This window comes from Larus michahellis, chromosome 4 (assembly GCF_964199755.1).
Source record: "Larus michahellis chromosome 4, bLarMic1.1, whole genome shotgun sequence".
Taxonomy (NCBI): Eukaryota; Metazoa; Chordata; class Aves; order Charadriiformes; family Laridae; genus Larus; species Larus michahellis.
In genome coordinates, this window is record NC_133899.1 from 92,612,704 (window position 1) to 92,638,136 (window position 25,433).

The 25,433-nt window shown below is 59.0% G+C and overlaps 2 protein-coding genes across 4 annotated transcripts; one reads left to right on the forward strand and one right to left on the reverse strand.

The window, feature by feature from the left end:
• Positions 1-1,886: 1,886 nt before the first annotated feature.
• Positions 1,887-20,009, reverse strand: DDB1 (damage specific DNA binding protein 1). Its single transcript, XM_074586493.1, has 27 exons — positions 19,809-20,009; positions 18,448-18,596; positions 18,212-18,328; positions 16,767-16,988; positions 13,711-13,825; positions 13,517-13,614; positions 12,053-12,211; positions 11,570-11,653; positions 11,280-11,396; positions 10,300-10,402; positions 10,057-10,132; positions 9,868-9,976; positions 9,526-9,704; positions 9,266-9,429; positions 9,066-9,173; positions 7,609-7,816; positions 7,321-7,416; positions 7,027-7,138; positions 6,327-6,450; positions 5,813-5,977; positions 5,306-5,400; positions 4,977-5,147; positions 4,169-4,278; positions 3,790-3,959; positions 3,362-3,464; positions 2,861-2,984; positions 1,887-2,700 (listed from the first exon to the last, which is right to left on the reverse strand). Exons 1-27 carry the CDS (start codon positions 19,867-19,869, stop codon positions 2,617-2,619), a joined length of 3,423 nt encoding a protein of 1,140 aa, XP_074442594.1. The 5' UTR covers positions 19,870-20,009; the 3' UTR covers positions 1,887-2,616.
• On the forward strand, positions 19,999-24,824 carry TKFC (triokinase and FMN cyclase). Of its 3 annotated transcripts, none has more exons than XM_074586528.1 (18): positions 19,999-20,077; positions 20,641-20,837; positions 20,922-21,111; positions 21,183-21,293; positions 21,386-21,567; positions 21,663-21,741; positions 21,917-22,006; positions 22,140-22,174; positions 22,291-22,375; positions 22,453-22,542; positions 22,659-22,775; positions 22,910-23,029; positions 23,140-23,277; positions 23,886-23,992; positions 24,084-24,187; positions 24,264-24,297; positions 24,407-24,496; positions 24,600-24,824. In XM_074586528.1, the coding sequence occupies exons 2-18, from the start codon at positions 20,832-20,834 to the stop codon at positions 24,750-24,752; spliced, it is 1,731 nt and encodes a 576-aa protein (XP_074442629.1). In that variant the 5' UTR covers positions 19,999-20,077; positions 20,641-20,831; the 3' UTR covers positions 24,753-24,824. The 3 variants fall into 3 exon arrangements, with proteins under 3 accessions (XP_074442629.1, XP_074442628.1, XP_074442627.1); XM_074586527.1 differs by having other exon boundaries at positions 20,004-20,077; positions 20,702-20,837; XM_074586526.1 differs by having other exon boundaries at positions 20,074-20,323; positions 20,702-20,837.
• The last annotated feature ends 609 nt before the right edge of the window (positions 24,825-25,433 follow it).

Below are 25,433 nucleotides of genomic sequence, written 5' to 3' on the forward strand. Positions count from 1 at the left end.
GGCCACAGCTAGGGGGGTGGCGAGGAAGCCCCCCCAGCCCTGGGGGGGGGGAAGGATGTCACCCCATCCCGGTATGTCACCCCCGCCCTCGGCTCCTGGGATAAACAGGCGACCAGCAGCGTTTCCAACCCGTTTGCACCCAAAAAATAAAGGGGGAGGGGGCCGGCGTGGCCTGGGCACCAGCATCCCCAGTGGGGCTGGGGAAGGACAGCGGGTAGGGGAGGTTGGCGTCCTCCCCTAGGACCCCCCCCGCCCGCCCCCCCCCCCCCCCAATTTTGATGAGGGGCCAAGGAATCTCCCCCTCCTCCCAGCAGGGGAACGCGGAGCTCAAACACCCAAGCTAATAAACTTCCCCCCCGCCACCCCCCCGGGGCTCCGCCGCCCCCGGCTGCTTGTAGCCAGCGTAAGACAGAGCCCGGGCTCGTTGCGAAGGGGCACAGTCCGCTCCCCCCACTCCGAAACGGCCTCCCCGGGCAGAGAGATGTCCAAATATAGCCTTCTCCCTGCGACCTCCGCCGGGAAACGGGGGGCTTGCCCAACAGTTACGGGACGTTCGCGGCAGCCCGAGGATGTTCTCGGCACGAGCGCGGCTTGGGGGACGCTGCCCATCCTCGCTCCGCAGGGAGCAAAGGATTTGGGGGGGGTGGGGGGGGGGTGGGAAAAACCTGCCCAGGAACAAGTGGGAAGGGGGTCGATGGGATCTTAAGACGGTGGGGGACGGAGCTCCAGCCTGATCCAGAGCGGAGAGGGGGCCCGGGAGAGGCCCAGGATAACCCCAATGCCGTGAGCGCTGCGAGGGAGAGGAGGAAGGGAAGGGAGAGGAGGGCAACCGGGGACGACTCTGCCCCCCCCCCCCCTTCACAGGCATTTTGGCAGCAAGCCATAGGCGAGAGCAGCGGCGAGGCAGGGGCAAGCCCCGGCTCGGACAATTTACAGCATAAATAGACAAACGGAGCGCGGGAGGGTAATAATTAACCTGTACTCAACGCACAGAGAGCTGCTGCCCAGCCGGGAGGGAATCGACACCCTCCCCCCCGCCCCCCGCCACCGGCACCCACGCTGGAGGGTGGCGTGGCAGAGGTAGCCTTGGCGTGAGCCACCCCCCAACCACCGGTCAGGGAGAAGCAGCAGCCCAGGCCCTCGGGTTGGGAGTTATCAGGAGAATTCGGCATCGTTAGCGCTAATTGATGCTTGAGGAGGACCCAGCATCCAACAGCGTGGTCACAGGGAGCGAAAACACCGGGAACGAGCGGCCGGAACGGGACCACGCGGCAACGAGAGGCTGAAAAATATCAAGCCCGGATACCCCAAGCTCCACAAGGACCTGAGGCTCACAAGGAAAAGGCTACTGGAGAAGGTTCCGGCTCCCCGCCAGGGCCGGCCGCTGACGGGGACAGCCCCAGGAGGGTGGCAAGTGCCACTGTGTCACCACTACATCTCCTCTCCCACCTCTGCGCGACCGCCGCCGCGCAAGCTGGGCCCACGAGCCGCCGAGAAGGGACGGCTGCAGAGACGTGCGTCTTCCAAAACGACGTAACAAGGCCGAGACCTCCGAAAAAAATTTGGCAGAAGATCTGCCTCTCCCTACTGGGGACACACGAAACGCCGCCGCCGACCCGTTTCCACCAGGAGGGGAAACTAAAACTTTCTGGAAGTCAAAAAAAAAAAAAAAAAAAGCCATAAAAATGCATCTGGAAAACAGACACGCGCCCCAGCACCTGCAGACTGATCCGCTGTCCCCCCCAACCCCGCGCACACAACGCAGCTCTCGCCGGCACCGAGCACGGTTTCAACGTAGGGAACGTCTCCAAAATCCACCCTGGGGTCCCTCCGGCCGGCCGAGGACACGGCTCTGCACAGCGGGCATCGCCATGAGGAGACAGACCTTCCCTCTTGGACTACTTTATTTGGTAAAACTCAGAAACCAACAACTGATGGAGCTTCCCAGAATTTCCCTCCCTGAGCGAGCCACGGATCCTACGGAGAGGGGGAGAGAGAGATTGGAGCGGGCTTGTCCCGCTCGGCTTCCTCACCCAGAGGCGGAGAAATCCCCCCCCGGCGCCTCCTCCGCACGTCCCACCAGCCCCAGACGACTCCTCCAGCCCTCGCCCTCGCACCCCCCGAGGCAGCTTTGCTTCCTCTTCCAAAAAAAAAAACCCCCCAAGGAATCGAAAAAGGATCCAAAAAAACGAAACCGAAAGCGAAGAAAATAAAATTAAAAACAAAAACAAAACAAAACAAAAACCCAAACCAAACCAAAGATACTAAAGACAACAAGTGAAGAGTGAATCCAGGCAAGGGCACCGCATCAGCCAAGCGCTATCGGTCGGTCACCCGAGGAGAGCGACCAGTGAAGCCCAGTTTGGGGTCAGCAGCCCAGTCCGCAGGATTTTGAATCCAAGCAGGCGATGACGTGGTGCCTGACCAACATCCCCCCCCCAAATCCCTAGCAAGCCGGCTCCCCCTTCCGAGACTCCTTCCCCCACGTCCCCTCGGGCAAGGGCCACCACCGCTGGTGTTCAGCGCAACCGGCCAGGGGTCCCCAAGCTGCCGGTGGGGACAAGATTCCCTTGCTTTAACGTGGAGGAAGGTGCTAGGGAACGACTCCGAATCCCGCTAATGGATCCGGGTCAGCTCCTCCACGATCTTTATCAGGTCGTCTACGGTGGCCTCCCTCTTCATGCCGCTGCCGTCATCGATCTGCAAAAGGAGAGAAAAAGGCATCGGAGCATGGAGACATCGGCGAGTGCTGAAGGACATTCCCAGACCTTCGCCTCGCAGGAAGGCGTGCGTTCAGGATGCCGGAGCCAGGTCCCCGCTGCTAATTTTGTCGGCTTAGGCCCTTCATCACCCATCTCACCTGCAAGTTTGCCACCACCTCCTGCATCTTGGGCCTGCTGATGTCCAGGAAGCTTTCAATCAGGTCGCCGTCAATGAATCCCGTCGCCGGTTCCGTCTTGCGTTCGGTGTGGAACGATCTCCAGGTGCCACAGTCAAGGAGCCGAATCCAACACGGAGTAACACCAGCCCCTGACTACGGCCGCACACGGCAGCCGTCCCAGACGGCATGAAAATGCGGCATCAGGAGGATCACGGAATTTGTGCCACATTTTTAGGGCGACCACAACGCCAGATTCATCCTCAAACCCTGCAAGACGGACCCCTCTCTACCGCAGGCGCCTTCTCTTTGAGAACGAAGCCCTGGGCACCTGGAAAACACACCACCACCCTTCTCCGGCTGATGTACGCTCCCACCAGAGCATCCCAAAAGAGCTAAATCCACGCCTGCCTCAGGCCAGATTCACAAGCCAGTCCCCAGCTTTGACTGGCACCAGCTCCTGACGGAACCACAAAAGGATATAAGGAATGCTCGATCTTGCCCACGCTCTTGATGACTTTATTCAGCCTGTTCTGCATGTCCAGGAGGAGGTTGTACCAGCTCTCCGACAGCGAGGTCACCAGTCCTGCAAAAGCCAAAAGGGAGGCGAAGGTTCAGAGCTCGCCCCAGGACGTCCCGGCAGCTCCCAGCAGGAAGCGACTGGAGTTGTGCTGGAAGCTGTTGTCTGGGAGGGCTGGGACAAGGAAAAGTTTCAAAGAGAGCCAGAGCATTTTCCTCTCCTGGAAGCAAAGCAGAGAGAAAAGCGGGTTTCTGAGGGGAGTACGGCACAGAGCGCCACGCGACTGGGGAACAGAGAAGAACGGAGACACGAGGAAACCCCAGCCCGGGCTCGGCAGCAGGGAAGGGGACCTGTTCCCCTCCCGCTCAGCCTGGGGAACCCCGACCCTTACCAATCATGCCGTTGACTGTGCCGAAGAGAACCGAGCCCTGTGTCGGTGTGGACGTCTCGCCCAGGTTCTGCATGACCAGAGACCCATGACAGAATACGTTGACAAACTCTCCCAGGTGGGACAGCCCCACCTCCTGCAAGTGCTGGCGCTCCTCATCGGTCGTGGCCGCACTGAAATCCAAAGCATCCTGCTCAGTCTGTGCTGGGGGTGGGGGACACACATGAAAGCTTCCCCCACTGCTCCTCAGAGCTGGGCACGCTCCTCCCAGCTTTCCTGCCCGACACACACGCTTCTGTAGCTGTCGTGTGGAGACCAGAAGGTCCCATCGCCCCCCTGCCTCCCGTCACGCAGTGCCACATCCCTCTCGCAGCCAGCTCACCTGTCCTTCTGGCACACGAACAGATTGAAAGCGTTCTCTGCTCCCAAGAAATTGTCGTCGTCCAGGATCTCCACGGCACTCATCCAGTTTGGATTGAAGTCCCGGGCAATCTGGAAGGGGACAAGAGGAGATGCGGCGTGAGCAGATGGCCTGTCCTGTGAGCCAGCGTCTTCATTCCACCCAACACCAACGTTCAGGAGCAAGGTGGGATCCAGGCTGTCCCTCTCTGCTCCATGAAGCAGCTGAGCAAAAGGCACAAAGTGCCTTCTGGAGATGGTCCTGGCCCAAGTGGCACTCGGACAATGCCAGGGCACTCTCTGGGCAAACGCAGACCAGCCCGTGCCAAAGCCGTTTCCAGAAACACTCCAACAATTTAAGCGCACAGATTGTCTCAGTGCTTGGTCCATCCCCCAGCGACGCTGCATTTGCTGACGGAGACACAGCTACAGCGGCACTAAAGCCATTCCAAGCGTACAACAGGCAGTCCAGATGGCAGCTCCCCACCCTGGCAGGAGCCAAGCACGCACCCAAAGCCTGCTCTTAGCGAGGCTGCTGATTCACTGCCCAGTTTCCTGGAAGCCTGGGGTTCCATCCCCTCCAGAAACCACAGGGATCTGTCTAAAAGCATGTCCAGGTGACATTGGTCTCGGTGCACAGCCCTACATCCTTGTCTTCAAAGGTCAAGGTGGGGTGAGCCAGGCTCCTTCTTGTATCACCTTAAACACTTTTCCCCCTGCCCAGAGCTATTGGAACAGGCAGCACGAGCTCTCGGCACCCCTTCGACCAAGACTATTCAACACATTGATACCTCCTCGAAGTTTCCTTCCATGGGCTTGTAGGCAAGGAGGAGGACAGACCGCATCAGGTCTCCCACAAGGATGAAGTCTCCCTTGGTCTTCAGGTAGAGCGCCATGATGTTGTTGTAATGGTTGCACTCCGTGCGCAGCTCTTTCTCTGCTGTCCACTCATACAGGCGCACCTGAAGGACGGGACACGGCTCTGAGCCAGCAGGGACACCCACGCCAGCCAGGACACGCTCCCCAACAGAGATGGGGGGGACCTGGCTGACATCCAGCACAGCCGGAGAAGCTCTAAAACACGCTCCCAAAACAAGGCGGGGTCTTGCGAGAGCCCTACCGTGCTGTTGATGCTGGCTAACAGCTTCCCATTGAACTCCACCATGGAATACACGGCCCCCTTCACCTCCTTCTCAGCCAGGCTCTGCAGCTTCCCTGGAATAAACCCACGCGCCACTCGGTTATTTGCCCTGCGCTCCCAAGGGGACAAGGCAAGGGGATACAGAGGAGCTGCTCTGAACGTTGCTCCCCCTAGAAACTCTCCCAGAGGATCTGTGGGCAAGTGAGACAGGAGTGACGTGACAGCAGGGGCAGACACACAGAAAGCGGATCCCAAAACCCAGTTCTGGTGAGGGATTCTTGGGCTTCTCTAGGAGACGGGGGGTGGAAAGGGAATGTGGAAAGGGAATGCCTGCAGGGGAGCAACAGCACCTGCAGATCCTGTCCGTGGGTGGCCGAGAGCAGCCCCCTCAGGGAAAAACTCTCCGCCTGCTACTGGGATGTGAGCTCTCTTGGGCCTGAGGAGCTCATCTCTCATCTCCCTCAAGCGGCCGGACCATGCTCTTACCATCAGAGTAGTGGAAGACAACGATGCGGCCCTGCTTGGGCTCTGCCTCCTCGGGATAGACCATGGCAGTGCCCACGATGAAGTAGGTGTTCGGATCCTTGCCAAGCTTGCAGGAGACCAGGCTGAGGGCGTACTCGTTTTGCAGGAACTGGTGGGCATGAAGCACTGTGCAAAGAGGGAAAGGCAGAAACAACTGTGTCCCTCCGGGTCTTGACAGGCGGCACCTCCACGCGTGGGGAGAGCAGCTGAAAACTTAAGACATGTCCAAGACGGCTGCCTGGAGATCCCTTCTCCTCTTCCCCACCACCACCTTGCACCATCAAAAACCCACTATGCCTCAAATTTATGGCCTATGGCTGACAGTCCTCCAGGAAAAATGCTTTGCCTGAAGGAAACATGCAAGATCTGAGATCTTCACAAGCCTGCGATGATCACAAGTCTCAGACACACACTCCAGGCTTGTCCTGGAGGAGAAAACCAGACTAGGATATGGCCAAGCATTTGGGAGTGGTACCTTCGAAGGTGTGCTGATCTATGATGAGCAGGTTGTGCACCTCCACCTCCTCTCCGAAGGACGTCTCGTGCGGCGCCGTGCTGCTGGAGAACAGCTTGCTGGTGCTCACGCTGCTGGACAAGGCCTAGGACACAGTAAGCTCCGTCACATCCTTGGGCTACTCGGCACATCCTCACTGGGATGGTGGCAACCAGAAGAATGAACGGGAGAGAAAGTGAAGAAAGGAGTTCCCTGGACCTGAGTAAAGGGACACACACCCTGCACCAACAGAGAGATGTGACACACACGACAGAGGTAGCACTCCTGAGGAACAGCATTTATAGAAGAGTTTATGCAGCGTTGTGGCTTCCACCAGAACTCCTGCCTCAAGGGGACTTGTGTTGGCATCCCCAGGAGGAGAAAACCACTTGAGACCGAACAGAAGCCTGTACGGGAGACTGAAGGAGCAGCACCCAAACCCAAAGGTGATGCGACAGAACAGTGAGCATGCCAAGGCTGCCGGGGAGCAGCGCAGAGGGCCCTTCACACCACCACGGCGAGATCTTACCACCCCATCTCCTCCCAGGCTGCCAAAGGGAGAGCTTGCACTCAGAGCTTTGGAAGAGAAGATTGTCAAGGATGATCTGCATCACGGTTTGGCCTGAGGAACTATCATAACCACGGCCCAGAGCTCAGGGGCGATCCAGCAGCTACCCCTCACCTGGGTGCTGGCGCTGGGTCTGAGCGCAGTGGTGCCTCCACTGGCATCCTGCACCTCGATCCGACTCGAGAGCACGCCGAAACACTGCGATACCTCTTGGTAGCAGATCTTCCTGCGGGAAAAACAAGGCTGTGTGGGTAGGAGGCCGCTCCAAGGAGAACACAAAGGCTCTGGAGATAGCAAGAGACTTGCCCAGACTGCTCTCAGCTCAGAATGCTGTCTCCCCGCAACCTCACCCCACCCAGCAGAGCACGGACCCTCGAAAGCCAGGCTCCCTCCTCCTCCTCAGCTCACCTGGGCGATTCATAGAGGGGAACCGTGCGGATGTGCAGCTTCTGGATCTCGTCGATGGTGCCAATTGTCAGGGTGCTGTTATTGGCCAACGCCAAGCTGCGTGGGGAAAAAAAGCCCCAAACACACAAATAATAACACTTATAAGGTGGGGGGTGCAGCAAGAACGTCCCTCTCCTCCACGTCCCTCAAAACTGCTGATCCCAGGATCCCGTTTGCTGATCCCAGGATCCCGCTGCAGAGTCCAAACCTCCCCCAGCCCGTGTCACACCAGGCAAGGTGCAGGCTCACCTGTCAGGATAGCCATCCGAGTTGAGGGGGCACATGTAGTTCACCTCTTTCAGGTTGACGTTGGAGAAGACCAGCTTGTGGTTGCTGCTGTAGATGACGGTGGGGCGGTCGGAGCAGGCAAACACGTTGGTGGTGGAGAGAGAGCGGAAAGTCCTCAGGACGGTGGGCTGGGTCCCAAGCGTCACCTTCTTTCGGTCACTCAGCAAGCCTGCAGGAAAGGAGCACCGGCGTCGGGAGCTGCCGCAACGGAGCTCGCAAGAGCAGGACGGCAGAGCACAACGCGACCGCAACATCTTGGGAAGAAATCAGTGTGGGTGAACGCGTCCTGCTGTCAGCATCAATCTCCTTTCTCCAGAGTCCGCTGGAGAAATCCACCACCTCCCAGTGCCACAGTCCCACCTGAGCGTGGCCCCGAGTAAGAGACAGACTGTAAATTCCCTGACGAAGGGCTGAAGGCCCTCCAAGCCTTCAACGGAACGCCTCAAACACTCGCAAGGAAATGAACAATGCAGGCCTGACATTCAAAGAACTGATAAGGCTCCCAGGCCTGGAAAAGCAGCGGGAGGACTGTCTTGTGAAGACAAGATAGTTCTGCCACTCGTGTGGTGAGCTTGCTAGTTCTCTGTTGTCGAGGCCATTGTGTCCGATAAGTGACTTTTGCTTCATTACCCACGAAATGCATATGCAAGCGCACACCCCTGCGTATGCTAATGCAGATTATAGAGATCACGCTAAACATTTATGATTATGGCACTCGTCTCTCCACCCAAATCATGCTACACGTCACCTGGGAGAAGGAAGAAACCCAAGAGAAGGCTGTCCTTGGCAAGGGGGACGGACCGTGCTAACTCAGCAAACATAAAAGGGGAAAATAAGTGCCCCTAGGGGGGAATAAAGAAGAAACAAAAGACGACGATTGTGCCTGGAAAGATTTTTCCCAAGAAAGATTATGCCTGGGAAGATTCCCTGAAAAAGAGGCTGGAACCAGGACCGGTGATCTCTTTATCTCTGTCGTTTTCTCTATCTTCTTTCTCTATCCCTCTGTTTCTCTTTTCTCTTAGAGTTGTTAAGTAACGACCTCAAGTATCGCTTGCTGTAAGTTGTCCTATACCTGTTGTTAAGTAACACAACGCGTACCTCACCACTCGCCATAAAATTTGTCATATACCTAACCAACTAGGGGGGACTTGTTAAGACCGGTACTAATCATTTTGGGAAACTCATCAATGTTTGTATATGGACCCTGAGATTTATCTCCCCTTAGTCCGCACCGTTGGGGATTTATGAATCTGAGTCACTTACCCCCCCTCTTTTCTGAGAGTGGGACGTGACACCCTGCCACAGTGAGAAAGCAAGAGAGATCTCTCCAGAAGGGTGAAAACATGTCAAGCAAGTAAGAGGGCACGAGTCCAGCTGCCCTCTCCAGCAGCCCGCTCAGTGCTAGCCCCTGTAGTCACCTGTCTCCAGGCTGAGCCCAAAGTAGAAGAGAGCTCCGTCCCCCAGGGCACACAGAAGGTAATGGCTGCTCTCGAAGGTCGTCATCAGGATGGAGCGAGGGATAATTTCTGTGGGGAGCAGAAGAGAAGGCTGATGTCACTCACGACTCAGGCAGGTCGGTGAGCGCTGCCACCACCCAGGAGCCCTGGGGGAGCCCTACCTCCTCCCAGCATCTCTTTGTGCAGCAGCTCAAACGAAGGCAGCTTTAGGATGCGGGCAGAGATGTCGGTCCAGAGCCCGATTGCACACAGCGGGGACATGCCGTTAGTGTCCCCCAAAGGGGTGATGTCCAGGCAGGCAACTTCATGCTCCATTTCCGTGCAGCTGGCAGGAAGGGGGAAGCAGAGAGAGGTGTCAGTCTTGAGCCCAAAAACAAGAAGAGGCTGAGAGCCATCGGGCCACGATGAAACATGCACCCACCTGATCTGCCTGAGCTCCTGGGGTCGGATCTCCAGGTAGTACAGGGCTCGTCCCACAGCCACCACCACCTGGTTACTGTTACAGGAAGCCACGCTGATGTTCTTTCCGTTGGGCTCTTTCCACTCACTCACCAGGGCTTTGGGCTCCTGACTAACCAGTCTCACAGAGGCAGAGGTGATCTGGGGAAAGAGAAGACCTCTGCTCAGAGCCAGAACAACACCTCCCTTCTGACATCGGCCCAGGGAAGTACTGCAGCCCCTGCCGCTGACAAGCGGCACAGATCTGTTAGCCCCACAGTTAGTAAGGACAGAGACACCTGCGTTTGCCTAGACCTGGCATTACCTGGATCAGTTGCTGATGTGCCACATTGCCGCAGAAGAAAGTCTGCTGATCATCCACAAACCCTGTGAGCTCTGTCTCTTCTACCTCCTCTCCATTTAACATAAGGACCCTGAACGGGAAAGGGAGCTCCTGTTATGCCACGCTCCAACACGTGGCTGAGAGCCTGGCTCAGCCGTAACCCCACCTTACCTGGTCTGGCCAACAAAGGATAGCACCAACGTATTGTCGGTTTCACGATGAGAGTCCGACCTCAGGGGCCACAGGCCTGCAACAGAGAGAGGCCACATTTGCTCACAGCCAATATTCCCAGAGCTGGTGGGTGGCGAGTCCCCTGTCCCACCCCCCAACCTCCGTCAGTGCACACGATGTGTCCCCACTGGGCCCTTACAGGCTGTGGAGGTTGAATTTGGCAGCACTGAAGAGCTCACTCACCTTTAATCCCCGGCAAGTCAATGCTGGCGTGCTCATGAATCCCAATGCCATTCCGGATAATGCGCAGTGATCCCTCTTTAAATGCGCCCGAGCACGTGACCAGCTGGAGGAAGAGCAGAAGATCTTTACCAGCCGTTGCTGGGAAGCTTCCCCATTCCTCCTTGCGGTGACGGGTTCAGGGGAAGATCACAGAACCACACAGAATCCCAGACTGGCAGGGGTCGGAAGGGCCCTCTGGAGATCATCCCCTCCAACCCCCTGCCAGAGCAGGGTCACCCAGAGCAGGTGGCACAGGAACGCCTCCAGGCGGGTTTGAATGTCTCCAGAGACGGAGACTCCCCCACCTCTCTGGGCAGCCTGTGCCAGGGCTCTGCCACCCTCACAGCAAAGAAGTTCCTCCTCGTCTTGAGATGGAACTTCCCGTGGTCAAGTTTGTGCCCGTTACCCCTTGTCCTGTCCCTGGGCACCACTGAGAAGAGCCTGGCCCCATCCTCCTGACACCCCCCTTTCAGTATTTACAAGCCTTGATAAGGTCCCCCCTCAGTCGTCTTTTTTCCAGACTGAAGAGACCCAAATCCCTCAGCCTTTCTTCATCAGAGAGGTGTTCCCGTCCCCTCAGCATCTTGGTAGCCCTTTGCTGTCCCCTCTCCAGCAGTTCCCTGTCCCTCTTGAACCGGGGAGCCCAGAACTGGACACAAAAGATGGGACACCCATCTTCTCCACTTCTCAGAGGAAAATTTTGGGCAGCTGATCCTTCCCCATCGCACAAAACCAACCCCTTCCTTGTGAACAGGGGTATCTAAGAATTAGCCACCCCGCTCATTCCACTCTTCATTGTAAGACCTCAAGCCCATCCCTGCACCTGGATAAGACTTTGAGATGCTCTAATAAATGGTTTGTAGTCTTTTCCTTCCATAGACAACCCACGCATACACCTGGCATCCCCAGCACTAAGAGGAGAAAGGCAGAATCAACGTTACCTGCCCTTGGCCTTGTCTTTCCAGGTCCACCACGCACATGTCAACGATGGGACCGAGATTAGTGAAGGTCTCCATAGCCACTACGTAGGAGCCCTGCTCGTTGCTGTCCACGTTGAGCTATGAATAAACGCAATTATTGGCTTTCAACAAGCAAGACCAAGAAAGGGTGTAGGGCAGCCAAGAAAAATGGCAAATCGATCCACATACACTTCTCGAGGCCGTGATGAAAATAAATATGTACAAAATCCTGTCTGAACACACAACTAAGCCAGAAGGCGGCTGCCACGTACCTTCACAAGCTGGGAATCCCCAAGCCGAGAGCCGACAAACACAACTCCATTGTCCAGGTAGGTCAAGCACTCCGCAATGGATGTCTGGGAATTGAGAAGATGAACCACCGTTAGCACGAAAACGGCCCTGCCATACCCTGCAAGCACCGCTCCTGAGCTGCAGCCCCACAGGAAGACCCTGGGCACTGGAGGGGAATTTAATCCCTTTACAAAAGCCACAGAGAATCCAAGCTTCTCCCAGGGACAGCACACAAGCACCAGGCAAAAACCTGGGAAGATGGTGTCAACTTTCAAGTGCCTCAATAGGGAATTTCCCAGCATCTGACAGTTCAGAGCTGTGACAACTGTGAAATATCACCCCATCCCAGGCTCCAAAAGAGACACCGTTCCTGCCACTCCGCTCTCAGCGGAGCATTTCCAGCCTGCGGAGCCTCCCAGCCCCGCGGTGAGAAGCAACAGGGACAAAATGTGGCCAAGTCCTACCTCGCCGAGCAATTCCACACGCAGGTCCTTCAAGGTGACAGTGCCATCCATCTGTTCCTCCTTCTCCAGAAGCAGCATGAAGAGGCGTCCTTCCATGTCTCCCAGCAGGTAACGGGACCCGTTGGGATCCACACGGTTGTGGCACACAATCGTACTTTGCTGCAGGCAAAAGAAGGGGGAATTTTTAGGAACCCGTAGAAACAGCCCCAAACGGCCAGCTAGCGAGGGAATAACCACATCCGCAGCGCACCAGCTGCCGGCTGTAACCACAGCAGAGTCCTGCTTCTCCCGCGTACAGGGCCGGATTCGCCCTTCAACAAACCGCCTCAGCGAACACAACCTGAATCTGTGCTCAAACAGTCTCAACTTTTGGTCAGCAGGAACCATCTCCTCACATTCCTACATTAAAATTGTCGCTAGCTTGTTCACAGCCCAGGAAAGATGCCAGCAAAAAGCCTGTTTTCCTAACACTGGGCCTTCCACAAACGCTATTTGGGACCTGCAGGGCTCCAAGCCTCCGGCATCTCCGGACCCAAGCTCTGCTGACCTTTTGCTCTGTGCGGTGGGGTGCTGCCTGGCCTCCTGTCAACATAGTTGGTTTTGGTTTAAAAATCCTGATCTTGCAGATCTTTATTGTATGCAAACATCCCCCCGGCCTCGAGCACAGATGTGCCTGAACTCCGCTTGCGGGTCAAGGCCCAGATCTGTATCTCAGCAGAGCAAAGGCGACTCGCTCCGCCTGCTCCGATATAACAGAGCCCCATCAGCAGCCTGAGAGCCCGTAGGCATTCAGGCAACGATATTAGTATTTCTTTACCCAAGATTTATCCCTCTTTTCTAGCCCGTCATTATTTCCAGCTTAAAAGGACCTTTTGGTCATAGCTCAAGCCCTCTGTCGGCCCCGAGCAGCACCTCAGCCGTGACATTTGTGCTTCCTGCACCGTTTAAATGTGGGAACTGGCCCGTCCCTCCGACAAAAACCACAAGCTCAACTTCTGTCACAAACTCTGTTAAGTCTTTTTTCCTTTGAACAAGTGCCCCAATCATACACCGGTGGACTCAAGTCTCCAAGGGGCTCATTCATATCTTCTGCTGCCTGAACTGAAGCAGGCTCCGACCTGGACCCATGCCCAAACCATGAACTACCTCCTAATTAATCCCTTTCTCCGGGGCCCAAACAAGATTTCAGCTTTATTGCACCATTTCCGAGTGCTCCACAGAGCTGCCACTGGTACAAGGATCACATACATCCCTCAGTCCCCCAAAAACCAGACCAGGCATCGTGTGAAACACCCACACTCACCAAACCTCTGGGAGTAACTGGCCCTATTAGGCTACGCTTGGAGACAAGAGCAGTTTAAATTCTAGACTACAAGAAGCCCAATGCCCTACCAGTGCTCTGAGAGATGCCTGGGATCGGAGGAATTACACGGGATGCATTTCTAGATCCCATTAGTCACTCACCTTGATGATAGGTGGAGCTATAGCTAGATATTTATCTCCGTTGTGGTAGGTGATAGACTCCTGCCCAATGATGATCGCGCCTCCAAAAGGTTCTGGCACTGTGCAGGGGAGAAGAGAAATGTCTTGTTAAAGAACCCGTGCAGCACAATTGAGAAAGAAATGGGAGGGAAGATCTTGTAGAAAGAAGGACCAACCTGCAATGACCATGGAGGCTTCAGCCTCTACGTTCTCCTGTTTCCAAGGGCCTTTGTTAAACTCCTTCTCGCGCAGGGACACCTCGTACGTCTTGACGTGGCGACCCTGAGGGTCCTGAAAGAGAAGGCACAAACGATGACGTGCGTGGATGACAGCCCCACGTGCACAGCAAGAGGCTCCGGAGGCACAGCAACCTGCGAAGCCAGGAGACTCCACCTCATCTCCTGCAAGAGCACCATCACCAGCGAGCTGCTGAGGCTTCCCACCCTGCCCACCTCCTCCTCGGTCTCCCTCCAACCACACGTGTGTCTCAACAGACACCCGCTACCGTTCTCCCTAACTTTATCCACAGGCAGAACAACCTGCGCAAAAAAAAAAAACCCAAAAGACTGGAAATTATTTTTGCATTTTTTATACAAGGGATTTTCTGGGACTCGTATTCGTCTGACGCACAGCTCTACAAATCTGGGCATGAGCGGCATGACGCGATATCGCCACCGCCTCCAGTTCCAGCAAGGCGTTCAGGAATTCAGCTCTGCTGTAGCGGCGAAGGCGCCAGAGCAGCTGAGCTCCCATCTCCATGTTCCTCCGGCCTGGTTTCCTGAGGAAACGTAATCTGCTTGTCAAATAATCCCCCGACGGCTCGGCCGTTCCAGTAATTCCTAGCCCAGTGGGCAATTTCAACCAAGCCTGACGCACACAGAGGTCTCCGAGGCAGAGCATCCACAACGGCTTCACCGAAATACGCGGGGGGTGGAGAAGAGGCCCCCAAAATCAGCTCCCCACTACGGGAAAGGGGGTCTGCGCTAAGAAGCGCTTGGGAACCCACACGGGGAAAAGATGTACGAGCACCCAAAGCACAGAGAGGGCTTTGAACGTAACCCTCCGACCAATTTCATGTCTCAAAAGCTAAGGCGAGGCTCTAAATCACAGGGAACCAGGTTTCCTTAGTCATGTTGTTCATAGAACTACTTAAAAAGGACCATTCATCTTTTTATTTATTATGCCTCGCCACTTTCCAGATCTGAGCACAAGCGTTTTTTGCCTCCCTGTGGCCATCAGCTCTGCAAACAAACACTGGCAGGAAAGCTGGGCACCTCCTGGCTCACCCCTGACAGCCTCTGCCGCTCGGAAAACATCCTCACTGACGGCGCTCCGGAGCCTGATGTCCTGGCGAGAGCCAGGGGTGCAGCACCAAGAGAAGGAAAAAGCAGCACCGGCTGCGAGAGAAGGGGAAGCCAGGAGGAGAAATAGCTCTGGGGGGAGGAGAAAGTCGAAGTGGGGTTGTTAAAATGGAGGCAGAGGAGTCATTAATGAACCTTTTGACATTTCTAGACCTTTTTACCCCACACCGCAGCAGCTCTCGAGCTTTTTTTCTTTTATACGAACTTCCCCTTTTTGTGGTATCTTCTGCCGGTTTCAGAACTACGCAAAAAATTAGCTCAGACACGGCGCTTCTATTCCGTCCAAATCCTGTGATAATGATTAATAAATTGAGAAGGAATCAAAAGCAGCAGCTTGGGAACGTTCCCCTCTCCACACACACGCAAGTCAGACACCCGGGGACCGAAACAAAGCCAGAGTTTTATGTAAGGCCCAATGACTCAGAGAGAACTTGCATCTCGCTCCTGCTGCTAGGATAAAAATCGCATTAAGAGTGTTAAGACGTGGAGCAAGCTATTAATTTACTCTTTATTCATAGAATACCTGTTTATAACGAACGAACCATTAACAGGTTTGCTCTGATTTAATCTGTAAAGACGTCAGATTTGCAGATAACACCTTTTTTATTCGCTGACTACATGGGATAACCTTTAAAAGCTCCTTTGATGACCTTAAGGCTCCTCCTTTACGATGCTCTCGAGCACCGAGTAGAAACTGGTGCGCTCCTGTCCAGACCCTGACCCCGAATCCAAGAGTTTGTCCAAATCGCCATCCTTTCGTGCCTCAGTTTCCCCAGCACGCAACAGCAATGGTACTAATCGAACCCACGGGTACGCTCGGCGCTTTTCAGAGCGGCCTATCATCACTGCTAGGCTTCCTGGCTTTGGGGAAGTCACCCAGGCAGCAACCAAACCCAGAAATACACAGCAACGCTGAAGAGAGCACGCTGACATTTGTTCAGGTGACAAAGGCGAGCACCAGATACGCACAGGGCAGGGGAATAGGACCCTCCTGACATGGGGGGATCTGGGCTGCCCTCCCAACCCCTAGTTACATGGTGACAAAGTCATTTCCACCCCCCCGCCCCGTCTCTACTGAGTAACTGGCAGGGGGGTTCAACAGCACCCACCCCTCTTAAAAATAATAATAGTGGCTTTTGAAACTAGGTGGGGAATAATCAAGCCACTGCTGCCACATAATTAGTAGCTCTCACAGTACGAGTTTGCCACTAAGAGCTACGCTGAAGCTGAACTAAATTCACACCAGATCCTGTGCTGCCGTCCCAGGAGCTTTTAGCCAGGCCCGACTTTGACAAAGCAAAGATAATCCCTCGCTCAGACAACACAGCAAAGGCTCTTTGGTTCACAATCAGCATTTAGAGAAGGGCTACAAACCCTGCCTCTGTGAGGACCCAGGTGATAGGAGAGGTTATGGCCCCTCTTTACACTCCTGGAGTGGCCTCACAAATACCAAACAAGACATACCGCCTTTTTTTTTTAAGGGGAAGACTCAAATCTCGCAGGAAAAAACTGACTCTGGCTCTAATCCACCTGTTCAGCACTTGCTGGAAAGGCCCACGAGCTCCTCCTGAGTGTTTAAACAAGGAACCAGTCCCATCTAAGCACCAGCTGCCCAGCTTTCCTGTGAGAGAGTGTGGATTCCTCTCTCCCAGAAATGGAAAAAAAGCAGCACAGAGGCACATGGACTTTCCTCGGCTACACAATGACCTGCAGGAGCCAGAACCGTCCCTCGCTCTGCCCAAAGCACCGCCTTCCGTGGGTTCCAGGACACTGACGCTGCTCCAAGCCCTTTGGAAGACCTTTAGAGACCTTGGCTAGTGTGCCAGCAATCTCCAGCACCCTCCACCCGAGTCACCAAATCGACAAGGTACCTGGTAGACGAAGCAGATGGTGGGAGCCTGACAGCCATAGAGAAACTTCACGTCGATGACTTGGAGCTCTTCCAGGCGGATGTTAAAAGCCTTTAACTCCTTGTTCTCCCGGTCCAGGGGAATGACCTTGAAGAGGCCATCATAGAGCCGCAGGCCGATCATCCGGCACTCTGGGTCGATGATGCCGATGATGCCGGTCTCTGAAGGACGGCCGATGCGATCCTGAGCAAGAGATCCGCGGAGAAGGGAAAAAGAAAGGGCGATTAGCGTCAGAGAAAGATCCCCTTGTGGGACTCGAGAATAGTAGGTACAAGAGTTCGACTTCTACAACTCCCTGCCCACCTCCCAACAGGCTTTAAAACACTGTCTGGCAAGCCAAAGGCGACTCGGCCATCTCCTGCCTCAAGCAGCAGGCCCTTTCCAGCAGCGAACCTGGCAGAGCTCCCACAGCACACACTTTCTCTCTCCCAGGAACCAGGCGCTCTGGGATCAGATCCTGCAACTGGTTTTCTAATCCCAACTCTCTACTGAATGATCTCGGAGAAGCCCCATCGCTGTCCCGCGCCTCCGCTTTGTTGCTGGCAGAGAGCGCTGCTCCCCACTGCTGTGAAACGCTTTGATATCCATGACCAAAAAATCACCCTACAGAAATCCAACCCCGTTATCAGCCTCCACAGCTCCCTCAGCGTTACTCGGCAGGAGGCGATATCAGTATCTCCATACGGCACGAGGCAGAACCGTGGCACGGGAAGATTAAGGACTTTTACCCCAACACACTAACAGGTTACTGCCAGGGCATGGCCACCTACATCTCCCGCCTGTAACCCCCTGCTCGGCTCCACCAACAGCACGTCAGCAGAAGCTCAGTGCCTGGAAACAGATGGAAGATATTTTGGCTTGACAAGGCGACGGAAATCATTCGGCTAACGACTAACATAAAGCCAAAGAGAGATGCGCATTTCTGACCTGCTCAGAAGGTGTGATTTTAGTTCACATAAAACAGAACAAAGGAGAACAGCTACGATTACCAACAATGTTGTATGGCCACGATGGTGAGAGTAACTTCAGCAGTCATGCTTCTGGTATGCAGCGAGTAGAGACCAGCCGCAAAATACATTTCCCAAGGAAAATTCCACTTTACGTTGAGTTTTGAGCACTAATTCTCGATACTGCAGGAGTATCGCAGATTAACCTTATTATTCTGCAAACTACCCCGTCGGGAGACAGCTGTAGCTGTGTCCTCAGTTCTTGAGTCTGAGCCTGCAGGCAAAAACCTCTGAAAGTAACAGCAGCAGCAGATGAACCACATCAGAGCCAGTGGTAGACAAAGAATCATAAATAACAAAGCAGAAAACCATCAGGCAGGCTCACCCTCATCGCTGGCACAGTAAAACCATCCCCAAGGAAGGGAATTCGCCCCTTCCAGGTGCTGCAGCTTCACTCACCTGCACGTTGCCGTGAGCACGGGTTATGATATCAATGCTGTCCCCGTTCTGCTTGTACTCCAGGATGCAGGCGTTATACTTGGCTGTCAGGATGAACAACAAATCCTTGCTCTCCCCCTGCGAAAGCAGAGCGGCGGCGTGTCTTCAGGAGGGTGTCACATCCAGCGGCCCCGGAGTACCCGTGCCTGTCCTCCCCGCCAAGCTGGCCAGCAGCCCCCTCCCGGCAGCGCACCCACCTTGGGGCGGAAGAGCTCCATGACGGCGGTCTTGCCGTACATCCCCACCTCCTTGACGGGCCGCAGCCCCTCCGCTGTCACCACATAGATCTCCAGTCGCGTGTTCTTGGCGATCAGCAGGTTCAAATCCTCTGCTGAGGTGAAGTGTCCTGGGAAACGGGGAGAAGGAATCACCGTTGAGCCACAAAGAAGCGACGAGGTGGCACACTGGGGTGCTCTCACTGAACAACCTGCAGGAGCCTGGTGATTTTGGGGAGTCTGGCCTGCAGCCCCACAGCCTCACCCCGAGCACACACCTCCCTGTGGCACCCCAAAACCCCAGCACCTTCCTCCTGCAACACCCGGCCCCCTCAGCAACCACCTTCCCCCAGCTCTGACCTCCTGTCTTTCCAGAGTAAATCCCATTCCTGAGGGCCCTTTCCCCTACGCCCCCTCTCCGAAATACACTGCGACACCCCAAAACACCTCACAATAAGGGAAAACACAGAGACAGAGATCCCCACCACCCCTCCCTGCAGCACCCCAACCCTCTACTGCTCTGTAACCCCCCCAGGAACCCCACTTCGCCCCCACATGCCAAAACCCCACCGAGCTCTCAGAAATACTCAAGCCCGGCCCGGATCCCCCAGAGAAACCTCACTGCACCCCCAGCTCCCCCCCAGCACCCTCAATGCACCCCCAGTGCCCCACAGCACCTCCATGAACCTCAACACGTCCACACTGCCCCACAGCACCCCCCTAAGAAACTCAAGACACCCCCAGGTCCCTCAATACCTCCCAGCACCCCCAACAAACCTTTAAGGCCCCCCAGCTACCCTTGGTGCCACACAACATGCCAAGGAACATCAGGGTGCCCCCAGTGCTCCCGCAGCCCCTCTCAGATCCCCCCACGCCTCAGCACACCCCAAGGCACCACAGTGCACTCACAGCCCCCCCCCCCAGACCTCAGGGAACCCACTGGCTTCTCCCCAGTGCCCCACAACCCCCCCCAGGGGCCTCAGCACCCCCCCAAACGCCCCACAACTCCTCTAGGGGCCTCAGCACCCCCACAGTGCCCCACAAGCTTCCCAAGGGCCTCAGCACACCCCCTCAGTGCCCCACAACCCCCTCAAAGGCCTCAGCACGCCCTCAGGGCCCCACAACCCCCCCAGAGACCTCAGCCCCCGCATGGGCCCCAGTGCCCCCCAGCCCCCCGGTGCCCCGCAGACCCCCAGGAACCTCAACATCCCTCCAGCCCCACGGTGTCCCCCAGGCACCCCTGCGTCCCCCCAGCGTCCCGCAGACCCCCATCACCCCCACAGGCCCCGCCGCCCCCGTTAGGCCAAGGGGTCCTGGCACCGCCCCCCCGCCGCCGCCGGTACCGGTGACACAGCCGTTCACGGCCGTCGGCTTCTGCGCCGTCACAACGTAGTTGTAGGACATGGCGGCGGCGGCGGGCGGGGGCCAGGGACCAGGAGGCCGGAGCGGGACCGGGGCAGGACGCGGCGCGCAGCGGGAACGGGGCCTGGCGCGGCCTCTCCGCCGCCGTCACCGCCCCTTCCGCCCGCCGCCGCCCTGACGTCAGCGGAAGGGGCCGCACGGGGCCGCTCTAGGCAGCCCGGAGGACCCCCAGGAGCAGACGAGAGGGAAGGTGGGGAAGGGGGGATGCTCCGGCGGGTCCCTGTTTTGGGGGGGTCCCTCTCGGGGTGCCCACCCCCTCGTCACCCCACACTCCCCCAGCAGGTGTCCCTGGTGGGGAGGGGTTGCGCTGCACCATCGGGGTCCTCAGCGTAGGACACGGAGGGATGCACCCCCTCGTCCCCCCGCACCCCAAAAAGGGGGTCCGTGCTGGGGGGGACGGGACGGGACGCTGTCCCTGGGGCAGAGGGGGACACGGGTGGGTGCCCCCCACTTCCCTTTTGCCCCGGGAGGGGATCCCTGCTTTGGGGGGGATGCTCCCACCACGGTCCCCCCCAGCCCTGCAAGGAATAAGCGCTGGGGGGGTGCTCCCACCCTGGTCCCCCCCACCCCAGGATGGGGTTCCTGCTTGGGGCGGGAGGGGGGGGGTGTGTGGTGTGTGTGCTCCCATCTTGGTCCTTCACCCTGTCAGGGGGGTCCCTGCCGTGGGGCTTGGCCCACCCTAAACATACCCTAGGAGGTTGTCCCCCCCCCTATTTGGGGACAGGACTGAACTCAGCTCCCCCCTCTGACCAGTCACCCCCCCCCCCCCCCCCCGCCATCCCTCCCTGTCCCCCTCCTGCTGTCCACGTGCCAGGCCAGGCTGTCCCCACGGGATCCCCAGGCGGGACGCGGGCCAGCCCCCACCGGCAGCGGACCTTGCCCTCCCCACGGAGTTCAGACTCGGAGCTGAGAGGCTGCAGAGGATCCTACATCCCACCGCCCGCATGGAGGTGAGCCCGGGACGGCGGGGACCCCCCCTGGGGTTGGGATGCCGTCCCCGTGCCCCGCCACCCCCCGCCTCTCTGTGTCACCAGGTCCCCAAGAAGCTGGTCAACTCGGTGGCGTGCTGCGCCGATGACGCGCTGGCGGGGCTGGTGGCCTGCAACCCCGGGCTTCGGCTCCTGCAGGGACACCGGGTGGTCCTGCGCGCCGACCTGGCGGCCATCCGGGGACGGGTGGCCCTGCTATCCGGGGGGGGCTCTGGCCACGAGCCCGCCCATGCAGGTGAGCCCCCCACCGCCGCCGCGGGCTGGTTGCCCCTGGCACAGCCCCGAGCAGCTTGTCCCTTTCCGCAGGGTACATCGGTAGGGGCATGCTGACCGGCGTGGTGGCCGGCGCCGTCTTCACCTCTCCGGCCGTGGGCAGCATCCTGGCGGCCATCCGAGCGGTGACGCAGGCTGGCGCAGGTAGGGTGACATGGTGGGACACGGGTTGGGGCTTCACCCCCCCGCCGTGGCTTCACTCCCCGCCTCTCCGTGTCCTCCCCTTGCCCCCGCAGCTGGGACCCTCCTGATCGTGAAGAACTACACCGGGGACCGGCTGAACTTCGGGCTGGCGCTGGAGCGGGCGCGGGCGGAGGGGGCCGACGTGCGGATGGTGGTGGTGGGGGACGACAGCGCCTTCGCCGCCCCCAAGAAAGCCGGGCGCCGCGGGCTGTGCGGCACCGTCCTCGTACACAAGGTCCGTAGGGTGACGCTGGTGCTCAGGGACTCACCGTGTCCCTGGCGGGGGGGGCGGGGGGCCCACGGTCCCTCACCCACCGCTGCCTTTCGCAGGTGGCGGGGGCCCTGGCCGAGGCGGGGGCGAGCCTGGATGAGATCGTCAAGAAGGTGTCGGCGGCCACCAAAGCCATGGGTACACACACAGGACCCCTTGCTGCCCTTCGGGGACCCCCGGGGGTGCTGTGCCTTGTCCTCCAGCTCCCCCCCCCCCATCCCTCTTGGAAGTTCACAGCCCTGGGGCAAATCAGAGCCCGCCCCCATCAGCCCCAAATCCCCCAGGTTTAACCCCGTCTTCCCTCCCCACACAGGTACTCTGGGTCTCAGCCTGTCCCCCTGCAGCGTCCCGGGGTCCAAGCCCACCTTCCGGCTGGCTGACGATGAGATGGAGCTGGGCCTGGGTGAGCAACCACCCCCCCCTCGCCCCCCTCCATGCCCCAGAGGGGGCTGCCTGCCCCCTGTCCCCCATGGGACAGGCATCGCCCGGTGCGGGAGGTGCCCACAGCATGGGGTGATGCTGCCCCATCTCCGCAGGGATCCACGGCGAGGCGGGAGTGCGCAGGATGAAGGTGAGCGGGGCCCCACTGTCCTGTGTTCCGTGCCCGTCCCGTTCCCCCCCCCCCGCCAAATTCTGCCCCTCGTCTCCCCCCTGCTCTGCCCTCACAGGCCCCCTTGTGCCCCCCAGGTGCTGCCGGCGGATGAGGCGGTGGAGACGATGCTGGCGCACATGACGGACCCCTCCAACGCCTCCCGCCTGCCCCTGAGCCCCGGTGAGCCCCGCTAGCCCTCCGTGCCCCCCACCCCAGACTCCCTGGGCGGGGGTCTCATTCTGCCCCTTACCCTGCAGGAGCCTCCGTGGTGCTGGTGGTGAACAACCTGGGCGGGCTGTCCTGCCTGGAGCTGGGCATCGTGGCCGGCGCGGCCGTGCGCCGCCTGGGTGAGCGCAGGAGGGACCTTGGGACACCATTCCCTGGCTCTTCTGCTCCTGGGGACCCTTCCTGCAACACCCCCCCCTCCACCCCCTTACTCACGCACATCCCCCCGTGCCTGCAGAGAGCCGAGGCGTCCGCATCGCCCGGGCTTTGGTGGGCTCCTTCATGACAGCGCTGGAGATGGCCGGGGTCTCCCTCACCCTCATGCTGGTGGATGACGAGCTCGTGAAGCTGATCGGTGAGTGCCCGCCGGCGGGGATGTGGCACGGGACGGGGACGGGGGGGTCCCCGGGTGCTGGGTGACAGGACGGGTGAGGATCCAGCGGAATCCGGCTGAACTGGGACTCGCCTTTCACCTCCTGCTACTCCAAGATGCCGACACCACGGCCATGGCTTGGCCCAACCTGGCCGCGGCACCTGCGACGAGCCAGAGACAGGAGTTGCCAGCACCGAATGAGGGACCAGGGACCGCGCAGCACGAGATCAGCAAGGGTACGGGCAGCCCCGGGGGGCTCGAGTCCCCCCGGGAGCTGTCACCTCCCCGTGCCTCAGTTTCCCTGTCTCCCCCGGGGATGGGCAGGGGTGACGTCTCCTCCCCGCAGGTCCTGGCACAGCGCGGGCGCAGCTGGTCCTGGAGCGGGTGTGCAGCACCCTGCTGGACATGCAGGACAAGCTCAATGAGCTGGACCGTGCGGCGGGTGACGGGGACTGCGGCCACACGCACGCCCGGGCTGCCCGAGGTGGGTGCTGGCACCCTGGGGAGTGCCGGGGGTGGGGGGGCCATGGGCAGGGGACTTGTGGGGAGAGGGTACCCCAGCCATCACCGCCCAGGAGCGGGGGCTTCCGTGGGATGTCCGTTCTCAGGGAGCCCTGAGCTGTTCTCTCCAGCTGGAGAGAAGGATCTGCCCCCATGCTGCCCCTCCCTGGGGTACAAGGTGCCCCCCGGCTGTCCCTTCCTAGGGGACAAGGTCCCCACACCCTGGGAGTCACAGCCCTGAAGTGTCGCTGCGTCCAGCGGCAGCTGCCCCAAGGCACAGAGTTGGGGAAAATCCCCCTTTGTCCCCAGGGGACAGAGATCAGCAACGGTACGGGCAGCCCCAGGGGGCTCTAGTCCCCCAGGAGCTGTCACCTCCCCGTGCCTCAGTTTCCCTGTCTCCCCCAGGGATGGGCAGGGGTGACATCTCCCACCCACGGCTCTTGACACAGCGCGCGTCCCCCAAGGGACAGATGGGTGCCCCTGGGGCGCTTAAGGGCCCACGGCTGCCCCCAGGAGAGATGGGGGTCCCTGGGGCTCCGTGGGTCGGCCGAGGGGAGCACCCCCAGCCCATTCTCGCCCCCGTCCCTGCAGCCATCCAGGAGTGGGTGCGTGCCCGGCCCCCGCCGGCAGCCCCAGCCCAGCTCCTCTCCGCCCTGGCCGACCTGCTGCTGGAGAAGATGGGGGGCTCCTCCGGCGTGGTGAGTGCGGGGCGAGAGGAGGGATGGGGTGGGGGGGACACCCTGGCTGTGCCACCACCGCGGGCGGTGACGGGAACGGTGTCCCCGGCAGCTCTATGGGCTCTTCCTGACGGCGGCCGCCTGGCCCCTGCACAACCGCAACGACCTCCCAACGTGGGCTGATGCCATGGATGCCGGCATCGAAGCCATGCAGCGGTGAGTGCCGCGGGACCCCTCCCGGGACCCCCAAATCCCTCTGCAAGACCCTGACAACCCCCTGCACCCCACGCAGGTACGGAGGAGCTGCGCCGGGGGACAGGACGATGGTGAGTACTGGCATCCTGGGGGACGTGGGGCAAAGCCAGCTCGCTAGCCACAGGGGCTGGCAGCCTGGCCACGGCACTGGCTCTCAGCCCCTTTCCCCATCTCTCCCAGTTGGACTCGCTGTGGGCTGCGGCGCAGGCTCTGCACGCCCTGCGCAGCCCCGGTGCCGACCTGCTGCAGGTGCTGGCCACCGCCGTGCAGGTAACTGGCAGGGGACGGGGTGGGAATCGCCACGCTGGGCTGGCCCGGTGACATGCCAGCTGGCCCAGCCGCATCCTGAACGGACCCTGTTTTTCCCCGGCAGAGCGCAGAGGCCGCGGCGGAGGCCACCAGGCACATGGAAGCTGGGGCGGGCAGAGCCAGCTACATCAGCTCTGCCCAGCTCCTGCAGCCCGACCCCGGGGCGGTGGCGGCGGCGGCCGTGCTGAAGGCCGTGCTGGAGGGGCTGCGGAGCTGAGGGTTCCAGGGGTGACAGGGGACTCGGCCACATGCCCCACGTACACCCAATAAAACCTCATGGTCCCCCTAAGCTTGGTCCAGAGCATCCATCACCACAGGAGTGATGGGATGGTGGGGACTGGGGCTGGTGGGGATGTGGCCGGCTCCTCCAGGACGTGTCCCCACGCCAAGGGGGACAGGAGCAGAGCTTATAGAATGGTTCAGGTTGGAAGGGACCTTAAAGATCACCCAGTGCCACCCCCTGCCCTGGGCAGGGACACCTCCCACCAGCCCAGGTTGCTCCAAGCCCCGTCCAACCTGGCCTTGAACCCCTCCAGGGATGGGGCAGCCACAGCTTCTCTGGGCAACCTGGGCCAGGGGCTCACCACCTTCACAGCAAACAATTTCTCCCTCAGATCTCATCTCAATCTCCCCTCTTGCAGTTTGAAACCTATCCAGCTGGTCCTGTGCTCCAGTGTGAGCGTGACTGTGCTGGGGAGGGAGGAAGGAAGCTTCTGGGCTGGCCACGAGTCCTCCCCACCGGGTGCTGGGAGGGGAAACCACTGGGCTCACATGGCCCCAGGCACGGGGCCTGGAAGAGGCTCTGAGAAGGGGACAAAGAAGAACTGGGGGACGGGGAAGAGCCTGCCCCCCAGCACAGGGTGGCCCCAAGCTGGAGCAAGGGCCTGGGGTGAGCAGG

What these genes read in the sequence shown, in the direction of transcription:
- DDB1 (XM_074586493.1), bottom strand. Translation starts at nt 19,869, where the DNA reads ATGTCCTACAACTACGTTGTGACGGCGCAGAAGCCGACGGCCGTGAAC. An exon ending in CAAAGAGATGCTGGGAGGAG is followed by an intron (nt 9,174 to 9,265) that starts GTAGGGCTCCCC and finishes TGCTCCCCACAG; the next exon opens with AAATTATCCCTCGCTCCATC. An exon ending in TGGGCTCAGCCTGGAGACAG is followed by an intron (nt 7,817 to 9,065) that starts GTGACTACAGGG and finishes CCTTTCCTGCAG; the next exon opens with GCTTGCTGAGTGACCGAAAG.
- TKFC (XM_074586526.1), top strand. Translation starts at nt 20,232, where the DNA reads ATGCACCCCCTCGTCCCCCCGCACCCCAAAAAGGGGGTCCGTGCTGGG. An exon ending in CGGGAGTGCGCAGGATGAAG is followed by an intron (nt 22,175 to 22,290) that starts GTGAGCGGGGCC and finishes TGTGCCCCCCAG; the next exon opens with GTGCTGCCGGCGGATGAGGC. An exon ending in GCACGCCCGGGCTGCCCGAG is followed by an intron (nt 23,278 to 23,885) that starts GTGGGTGCTGGC and finishes CCGTCCCTGCAG; the next exon opens with CCATCCAGGAGTGGGTGCGT.